The 10,000-nt window shown below is 45.1% G+C and overlaps 2 protein-coding genes across 2 annotated transcripts in view; one reads left to right on the forward strand and one right to left on the reverse strand.

Annotated features, from left to right (window-relative positions):
- Positions 1-2,694: 2,694 nt before the first annotated feature.
- On the forward strand, positions 2,695-3,773 carry lipt2 (lipoyl(octanoyl) transferase 2; the record flags this gene model as incomplete). The annotated part of the gene is made up of 2 exons (XM_080542460.1): positions 2,695-3,395; positions 3,511-3,773. Exons 1-2 carry the CDS (start codon positions 2,936-2,938, stop codon positions 3,771-3,773), a joined length of 723 nt encoding a protein of 240 aa, XP_080398586.1. The 5' UTR covers positions 2,695-2,935.
- A 1,981-nt stretch (positions 3,774-5,754) lies between these two features.
- LOC308167591 (putative protein MSS51 homolog, mitochondrial) overlaps positions 5,755-10,000 on the reverse strand; it is a gene marked incomplete at both ends in the record, with an annotated part of 6,241 nt that continues 1,995 nt past the window's right edge. The window contains 3 exons of the mRNA XM_080542010.1: positions 5,755-5,962; positions 7,002-7,095; positions 9,763-10,000. The exon at positions 9,763-10,000 is cut by the window's right edge and continues 326 nt beyond it. Of these exons, the coding sequence (XP_080398136.1) occupies positions 5,755-5,962; positions 7,002-7,095; positions 9,763-10,000 (540 nt within the window). The remainder of the gene's footprint in view (positions 5,963-7,001; positions 7,096-9,762) is intronic.

Genomic DNA, 10,000 nt, shown 5'->3' on the forward strand with positions numbered 1-10,000 from the left:
GTGTGTCTGTGTCTGTGTCTGTGAAACCTATCCCCCCTGTTGAGGATTTCTGGCATCTGAGGTTGAGGAGCAGGTTCCAGGGTAAATCCAGGGACTGGATGGAGGGAGGGGAGGCTGGGTCTGGGGCTCCAGTCTGGGGCTGTGGGGGAGAGGAGGGGTGAGCGAGGAGGGGAGGAGGTCTGGGGCTCTGGAGAGGAGGGGGGAGGATAGGAGAGGACGAATGTGCCGCAATTATACATGCCTTTACAGTTTAATTCCACTAGTTGGCGACGCACAACTCCTTCTGTATGAAGCCTCCTGTAAGAGCTGGTGGAGCTCTATATGGAGCCCTATATGGAACTACAGTCCATAACTATACTGTGTTCCAACAGCCAATCATAATAGCCTTAGGTTGAAGGTCAAGTAGTATGCAAATTAGCGGGGTGTTCTGTGCCTGTGTGCACGTTATGTGTTTAGATTAGATTATATTACATTAGATTAGATTAAACTTTATTGTCATTACAGAGTACAAGTACCAGACGAAATGCAGTACACATGACTGTCTGGCAGTCAGTCTGGTTTACGATGCTTTCTTCATATTGACATAATATAATAAAATATGCCATTTCGCTGATGCTTTTATCCAAAGCGACTTACACTGCAGTGAGTGCATACATCTTTCAGTATACATGGTCCCAGCAGGAATCAAACCCACAACCTAAGTGTTGTTAGTGCCATGCACTACCAACTGAGCCACAGAGGAAGTATGTAATTCAGTATCCATTGCCATGTTCATTTCTACCGAGCGTTACAGAGCATGACACCAGGCCTTCTTTGACGCCACATTCAAATACATAACATTGTAAATATCTCTTTTACATCAATACCACCAGTAAGACAAACTTAGAAACACGCAGACACACGTAGAGTCGTATTATTGAACACTGCAACACTCCAGTGGTTGCCACGCTTACTTTATTCTTTTTAGGGAACAGTTATAGTTAGTCAAGAAACATTGTAGTCATTTGTATAATGTTATATATATCTGAGATGTTGGTCAAAGCGGGCTGTCATAGATTATTTTATTTTTTTGAGTGGGGCAGTCCCACTCATATTTTTCATTTTTATTGACAGATCAGTATAGATTATGACAGGAAGATTGGGTGAGAGAGAGAGAGGAGGGATGACATGCAGGATATGTCCCCGTCCGGAATCGAACCGGGGACCCTGCGGTTACATGGGAGGGACGTGAGCGACACAGCATCTGAAAGACAAACGGAAACGGTCACCATCAATTATTCAAAACAATGATTTGTTCACCCCCTGCCCCATCTGATCTTAGCATTACATTGATCACAGTATTAAACTGATCACAACATTAAACTGATCACAACATTAAACTTCAATTAATGAATTAAACTTACACCATCCCTTTTGCACATCCAAAAGGTCCAAACGATAGTTCTGCTGCCTCACAGGCAGAACGACAGAGTCCCTTATAGTTGGAACAGCCCCATGGAGCTGCCTCGGTACCTGCCGTTTCACATCAACATCAAACATCGATTTTTAGTAAAGTCACTTTGCTTCTTGTTGTATGAGTGCCAGGGTTTTCAATCTATCTATCTTTCCCAATGCCTCACAACTTTGTCCCAAACTGTACAAATTATATCATTCAGATAAATAATAATAATAATAATAATAATAATAATAATAATAATAATAATAATAAGATTCAAATGAAAAACAGGAGGCATCAACAAACAACATTTCCAAAGTGCAGTAAATGAATCCAGCCTTCATCACCTGCTTTTGGTCATTTGGATTTGCTTAATCCCAATCTCAATTTACATTTCAGAACATCAGAACTGTTGCTGCTTTGAAAGACCTAATTCACCTTTTCAATTAGATTAAATGCACTGTATATAGTATCTTACTCTAATTAAAACTAGCATTCCTAATGTATCCTCACTAAAAATTACAACGTTAAGAATTATGGAAATAACTTGACATTTGTCCTCTGAAAGATCATTTACATCAATGAAAATCTAATGAAATACTGTTCAGAATCACACACAAAAAAACACAGTAAATCTATTTCATATGAGAGAAGGTCGTTTTTCCACACTTACATGTAATGGCCAAGAAAGCTAGGAGCACCAGGAAGCAGTAATATTTCATGATCACACGTTGATGCTGGATGTCCTTCAGAGCTGAGGTGCAGTGGTTTGTCTGGGGTTTAGGGCAGAGCAGGAGGTAACTGAATAAGACTGGTCATGTGTCAAAACTGCTGATTCAAATAAAAATAGAAAAAAAGGGGAACTCACAAACACTTTGGATTTGATTTGCCTAATTAATGCCATAACGCTCAGACCAGCCCTTTTGGTTGAGAAATGTCCCAATATTACATCTACGTGGAAATAGTGAAAGTCAACATTGGTTCCATTTAATTGTGGCGCCAACTGTTGTTTAGTTACATGTAAGTCATAATCTTCAAATATACAAATACGTAAAATGTAATCTCACAGCACAGGATCGGTGAAAAAGCCGTGTTTGCGTTGGGAGGCACTTCTTGGCCCGTCCTCTTGATGGCGCTAATGCCCCCATCTACCAGTGTGTCAACCAGAGAAGAAGAAATCAGTTACAAACATGGCGGCGCCCTGTAAGGACAGATGTGTTGTACGATATACTGCATATAGCTATCTAGACATACCTATCTTACCTATCTAGATCATGTCAGACATCAACAGAGGATTGCGTTTAGCAGCTCCATTTACTACGCATGCGTGTGTTGGATAACGGAGGTACCTGCCAGTAAACTACTCCAATATACGAAAAACCAAAGTTCGCGGCTGGTGACAAGGGAATGTTTCACATCCCAACCTCTGTGCGTGGGTATTTATTTATTTATTTTTGGCCGTTTCCTCTGGCGAGTTTTGGTTGATGTCATCAAACTGAAATGCAGCATCGTGCCAAGGCAGCGGTGGAGGTCGTCCGTCTGGGTCGTGTTTCCTATGCGAGCGCGTTACAGGTGCAGAAGTTCTACGTCAAGCGACATCTGGGTTCTCCAGCAGACAGATCCTCCTCCAGCAGCAACGCTCTGATCCTCTGTGAACACCCGCCCGTGTACACCACCGGCCTCAGACAGGCGCCGTACCCGGCCGAGGAGCAGCAGAGGCTCAGGGACCTCGGCGCCGACTTCTATCGGACCGACCGCGGCGGACTCATCACCTTCCACGGCCCGGGTCAGCTGGTGTGTTACCCGGTGTTGCATCTGGGCTGCTTTAAGAAAAGCGTGCGATGGTACGTCTGTCAACTGGAGCGGACCGTCATCAACCTCTGCAGAACATTCGGGGTAAAAGCGTCCACGTCCCCAGATACCGGAGTATGGGTCGGAGAGAACAAGATATGCGCCATAGGTAGCCTAAACTTGTCATCATTTTTTAGGGACATTCATTTTCCACACAATTACATCATTTGCGTGTTTTGTGTTATTAGATTTTTAGAGTGCATTTTTGTATTTTCTTTTTTCAGGGATCCATTGTGGGAGGTACATCACATCTCACGGCTTGGCTCTGAACTGCAACACCGACATGAGCTGGTTTGACAATATTGTCCCCTGTGGGATTGTAGGTAAAGGCGTCACCTCCCTCAGCCGAGAGCTGGGCAGAGACGTCTCCACTGAAGAAGCCATCCCAGCGCTGTTGGACACGTTCAGAAAGCAGTTCGACTGCACACTGTTCAATGGGACATATCTCAATGACATTGATCAAATGCATGGTTCATCACATTTGTAAACAACCTATATGTTGTGATGTCCTTATTAAACTTATTTTTAAATTATTATTAATGTCCTTATTGTATTGTTAATACAGTTGTCAATAACATAACTTTGAGATGGTTGGAAATGTGTTTATGTCAGTGGATTGTACAGAAGGAGGAACATCTTGTTGGTGATTGTAAAGATGGTAGTAGGTCTTCATTACTCTTAATGCATATGCAACTAAAGGGGCAATCTGGGATTAGTACATCCATTTTAAATGATTGATAGCATTGATTTTTGAAGAATGTAATTTATTGATGCCATACAGCCATTGGTTTTTGAAGAATGCAACTTAATGTCTCATGAGCTTAGTTCAACTGTCTGACCCCATCAGACAGCTAAATTAATCTTGTTTTGCCATTGTTTGTAAACTGTCATTTTAAACAAACACTATAGCTTCAAAACATGGTTAAAACTATCATGTTCATCTCGTTGGGTGGTCAGTCCTTGCATCCATTGCTCCATCTATGTATTTGAGAGTTCGTTTCTGACCCCTCAGCTGTTTACCAGATAATGTTGCGGGGAGACCGCTTTGTTGTCGGAATCCCAGATTGCCCCTTTGACAATAAGAGATCCTCGAATTGTTATTTTATCATTTCATGTTCAGTAAGCAGAAGAAGCTCTACATTGAACATATGATCGTGTTTAGAGAGATGTGACCTAATCTACCCCACCATTATGTACCCATTGTTGCAGCATCTATAGAACATCTATACAACATCTATAGAACATCTCTAGAACATCTATACAATATCTCTACAACATCTATACAACATCTATAGACCACCTATAGACCATCTCTAGACCACCTATACATATTTGTGTATATGTGCCCTATGCAGTGCAGTAGTCTTTCATCAGGGTCACTATGGGTCATTATTATGGGTCATTATTATGGGTCATTATCTCTCATCCCACCCTGGGTACGAACACTTTGCCCGGCTGCCCTCGAACAGGCGGTACAGGACCATGGCCGCAAGGACAAACAGACTGAAGCTCAGCTTCTACCCCAGGGCCATCCAGGCCCTGAACACAGCAAAGACCTAGGTTCTGGGCCCTGGACAGTCTGGACGGATTGATGGCAGCTGCTGGATTGAAAAAGCAGGTGTAGTGCTGAGGCACAAATGTGTACATTTCAAGCCTGCAAACTGCGACACTTTAAATGAATGTGCAATAACACTATGTGCAATATGACAACCCTAGGGTACATAAGGTTGCAGAGATATATGAAATGTTAGAATAGGTATAGCATAGCATAGAGTACAGCACAGTGTTTTATCTGTATAGTATAGTGGATAGTGTACATAGCCTTTATTTATGTAAACCAGCTCCTTTCCCTTCTTGTTTTTTTAGTTTTTTTTTCTTTCCTAGCACCAGGGGAGCCACCCCTCCCAAATTTCGTTGTTTGGTACCTGTACTATAGCAATGACAATAAAGACCATTCATCATTCATTAATTAGGATATTATGAGGATTCCAAACCAAAGAATACACTGAGAGGATAAAATGTTTATTTTATAAACTAGAAAAATAAGTTCCAGAAAACTTGTGGGCTTGCAAAGTGTTATTCTGGTAGTGGAAAAGGTTTAAAGATGTTTCGATTGATATAACTACCCCAGGCTTATCCTATCTATCTATCTATCCATCTATCCAACCTTACATCTATCTAAACCTTCAACTACTTAGCATCATTATTGCCTCCTTTCACCAGTCACTACTGTGTCTGTCTGCCTGCCTGAGATGGGAATGTGGCGAACCATAATGATATAATGATATTACTTATGTATAAAAGAAGGTTGTTGAACACTCGCATCACGCCTTGGCTTTAGCTCAGAGGTTTAACACAGTCTTGTGTCACGTGGGAGACCCAGGTTTGAACTCAACCAGGTTTGATAGCAACCAGGTCTGAAACCAACCAGGTTTGAACCCAACCAGCTTGTTCTGTTCTGTTATGGTCTAGTTGTCCTCCGTGGGTTCCTCCAGCTCCTCTCCCTGCAGCAGGCCCTGGAAGGCCAGGTAGTGGGAGCTGCAGTAGGAAGGGGGCTTGTTGGGACACGACTGCACCTGCTCTGGCTTCAGAGAGGCGAAGGGGTTGGGTCCACTGGCCTTCATATCCACCTCCAACTCCAACAGGACCTGCAGGGAGTATTGCCACTCCTTCTCACTGTAGATCAGACAGACAGACAGACAGGCAGACAGGCAGGCAGGCAGACAGATAGACAGATAAACAGGCAGGCAGGCAGGCAGACTGCTTAGTATGGTATTCCATGACCTCACTGTGTATAACCCAACTCGAGTACAGGTACGGCTTGTAAACACTCCAAGTACTGTATAATTACCAACTATAATTACCAAGCCTATCAAGGTATTCAATTAAATTCTCTAATGATATACAGACTCAGAGCCCTTCTCTAATGATATACAGTACAGAGCCCTTCTCTAATGATATACAGTACAGAGCCCTTCTCTAATGATATACAGTACAGAGCCCTTCTCTAATGATATACAGTACAGAGCCCTTCTCTAATGATATACAGTACAGAGCCCTTCCAAGTATTGGGAAGAGGAAGCATTTGGTCTTCTTTTAGCTCTACTCCAATAGTATTACCAATCACAATTCCAATTACTATGAGGAGTCATGTTAGTGTCCAGCTGTGACTCCCTATGAGGAGTCATGTTAGTGTCCAGCTGTGACTCCCTATGAGGAGTCATGTTAGTGTCCAGCTGTGACTCCCTATGAGGAGTCATGTTAGTGTCCAGCTGTGACTCCCTATGAGGAGTCATGTTAGTGTCCTGCTGTGACTCCCTATGAGGAGTCATGTTAGTGTCCAGCTGTGACTCCCTATGAGGAGTCATGTTAGTGTCCAGCTGTGACTCCCTATGAGGAGTCATGTTAGTGTCCAGCTGTGACTCCCTATGAGGAGTCATGTTAGTGTCCAGCTGTGACTCCCTATGAGGAGTCATGTTAGTGTCCAGCTGTGACTCCCTATGAGGAGTCATGTTAGTGTCCAGCTGTGACTCCCTATGAGGAGTCATGTTAGTGTCCTGCTGTGACTCCCTATGAGGAGTCATGTTAGTGTCCAGCTGTGACTCCCTATGAGGAGTCATGTTAGTGTCCTGCTGTGACTCCCTATGAGGAGTCATGTTAGTGTCCAGCTGTGACTCCCTATGAGGAGTCATGTTGGTGTCTTGCTGTGACTCACTTGAACATGGTGAAGAAGGAAGGGATGTTGAAGTCTCTGAGGAGGAGGAGGGAGGGCAGCCAGCCTTCCGATAGGCCGTTGCTGAGGTAGAACCCTGCAGGGGCGCACAGAGACATACGATCAATCTCACAATCATCAGTCAGACTGATCAGCCTTCTAATGCTTCAACACACACACGCTGTGCTGGAGGATCAGTCAGACTGATCGAGGGCCAGCCTTGACCTATCAATCTGAGCCTTCATACAGATAGACCAATCAGGCTGAGCCCTCATACAGAAGATCTAGACACTGGGCCACACCCCTTCTATTGGTTCTATTGGTTCTATTGGTTCTATGGGTTCCATGAGTTCCATGGGTTCCGTGGGTTCTAAACCCCGGCCGTGGGACAGGGTCCAGGGGAGGTTCTGATACTGGGTATCATGCTACACACTGCCCTTCTGACCTGCCTTGTCTGGCCAGGGAACACACACCCTGGAAGGAGAGAGATGTGTGTGTGAATTATGGATGTTGTGATACTGTACACACACACACACACACACACACACACACACACACACACACACACACACACAGGTTACTGTTCAGATGGGACAGAGATAAAACATTTAACAGTGAGTGAGCGTTTAGCCCTCTGGGAGATAAGGTGACAGAGATAAGACACCTCCCAGTACTTAATGACTACAGTCACCACCCACCAGACGCCATCTTGGATTTGGGACAAAGACACTAAATATACCACAGAGGACTTAGGGCTGAGCAGGGTGGTAGGGAAGGGGGGGGGGCAGGGCTGAACAGGGTGGTATGGAGAGGGGGGGGGGAGCGACAGGGCTGAGCAAGGTGGTGGTGGTGGTGGTGGTGGGGGGGGGGGGCGGGGGGGGGGGGGGGGGGGCAGTAGGATGCCTGGCCTGGGGGAGGTAGGAGCCTGGTTCTCCCCAGCTGTCCTCATCAATCACCCACAGGACCAATACACACACACACACACACACACACACACACACACACACACCCCTTCTCGTCTTCCCAGACAGCTGAGGTGACACTGGAGCTTGACCCGTGCTAAATATACAGTAGAAGCTCCAATTGACAACTCTGGCAAAACCACAGTGAAGCAAAATCCACTGTTCATCTGCTTATGGTCGTCCATTGTGACCAATGATGATTTCTACTACTGTTTGTGGGTCAGTTGATGAATATATAGTCAATGCAGGACGCACTCTGTCTGCCACAGAAGGCCTGACCCACTGGGACAGGTACATGGGTCGGGGCAGGGGTAGGTACAGGGGAAGGGGTAGGTACAGGGGCAGGGGTAGGTACAGGGGCAAGGGTAGGTACAGGGGCAGGTACAGGGGTAGGTACAGGGCCAGGTACTGGGGCAGGTACAGGGGCAAGTACAGGTTAGGGTGTTGGTGGTGGGTGATGGTCGCCTCTGTGCTCCAGTTGGACCTCTGTAGGATATTTGAATGATCTCTGAATGTAGACTGTCCATGTTTCACCTCCGTACAGAAGTGATGATATGCAGACTGCCTGGTAGACGCAGCTGTGGTGTGGAGGTTGATTGATTGGTTAATTTATTAAGGTAAAAAGTACAGACAGTACATCCCAGAGGATAGCACGTAAAAGCGTACTGAAACACTTGTTTCCAACGTGGTCCTCGTTGGTAGACAAAAACAACCAAGACAAGAACATACAAAAAACAATGCACCAAGAAACATACAAAGAGCATACAATATACAAGAACATACAAGATACAATCACAATATAGTTTTGTCATTCTTTACAACCAAAGTGCTGCGTATCAGTGTGTATTTGTGTAAGTGTGAATTACTATGAGTGTGCGTGTAAGTGCTAGGTGTACACATTGTATAGTTGAAAAAATCTAAGCCTAATACCTGTGGAAAACTATCTTCCAGAGATGTAGCATGACCTGACCAGTAAAAACATTTAGAGATGGCGCTACGTTAACTGTCGGAGGGAGACTGTTCCATAATAATACCCCTGAATAATAAAAAGAGCTCAGAGCGGCAGTGCTGTTCACCCTAGCCACTGTGCAAGAGCGTACACTGGCTCTAGTTTTATGCTCATGCCGGGAGTGCACCATCCCAACTTGACTGCTCAGTTAAGCTGGGGCAGTCCCATTTATGATATATTGTCAATTAACCACTCCCTTACCAATGCAAGTTCCCTGCTCAAGGCTTCCTCTATCCCCTTTGGGTCCTTTCCTGACACCAGGAGAACTGAATCATCTGCATATAGCAAAAGTTTGCACCCTACAACTGCATGTCATTGACATATATTAGAAACAGTAATGGACCCAGAATGGACCCCTGGGGCACCCCACATGTCACCTCCATGTCCCCTGAAAGGGTCACCTCAACATCACAAATCTGAGATCTGTCAGTTAAGTATGATTCAAACCATTTAACTGACATCTGATTTAGACCCAGACACCTCAGCTTAGAGAAAAGAATATGAGGGTCCACAGTGTCAAAAGCCTTCTGTCGATCCAACATGACCATCCCTGTATAGGTGGAGGTGCAGGTTGTTGTTGTTGATGAAGACCAAAGTAGGATGAGGCCTGTTTGATCTGGTTCTGAAAGGATGCTTCCAAGGTACTTGAAGTGTGATGGCAAGTGGGAAATCTGAGATGGAGAATATGGATGGGTTCTGTGGGGGAACTGATGACCACTGGCATAGGACCTCTGACACCAGCACATAGAAAAATAAATAAACACACACAGCAATGAGCTACTACGATACTCACCTGGGTGGAACCCTACCACCAGGTCGGGCTTGGCTGCCTCCCGCTTCTCCACCTCGTCTTCCCAGAACTGGTGGTAGAGGCCTTTGTATGCGCTGATGTAGACCCTCTCTCTGGGTCCAGAGGCCTGAAGAGGTTGCCTCATGATGGGCCCGTCCACCACCTCTGGACCCACCATCACCACCTCCAGACCCTGGTGGCCCGGGAACATGTGGTTCAGCTCATCAAAGTCCGTCACCCG

Source organism: Nansenia antarctica (genome assembly GCF_963989245.1).
Source record: "Nansenia antarctica genome assembly, chromosome: 11".
In the NCBI taxonomy this organism is placed as follows: domain Eukaryota; kingdom Metazoa; phylum Chordata; class Actinopteri; order Argentiniformes; family Microstomatidae; genus Nansenia; species Nansenia antarctica.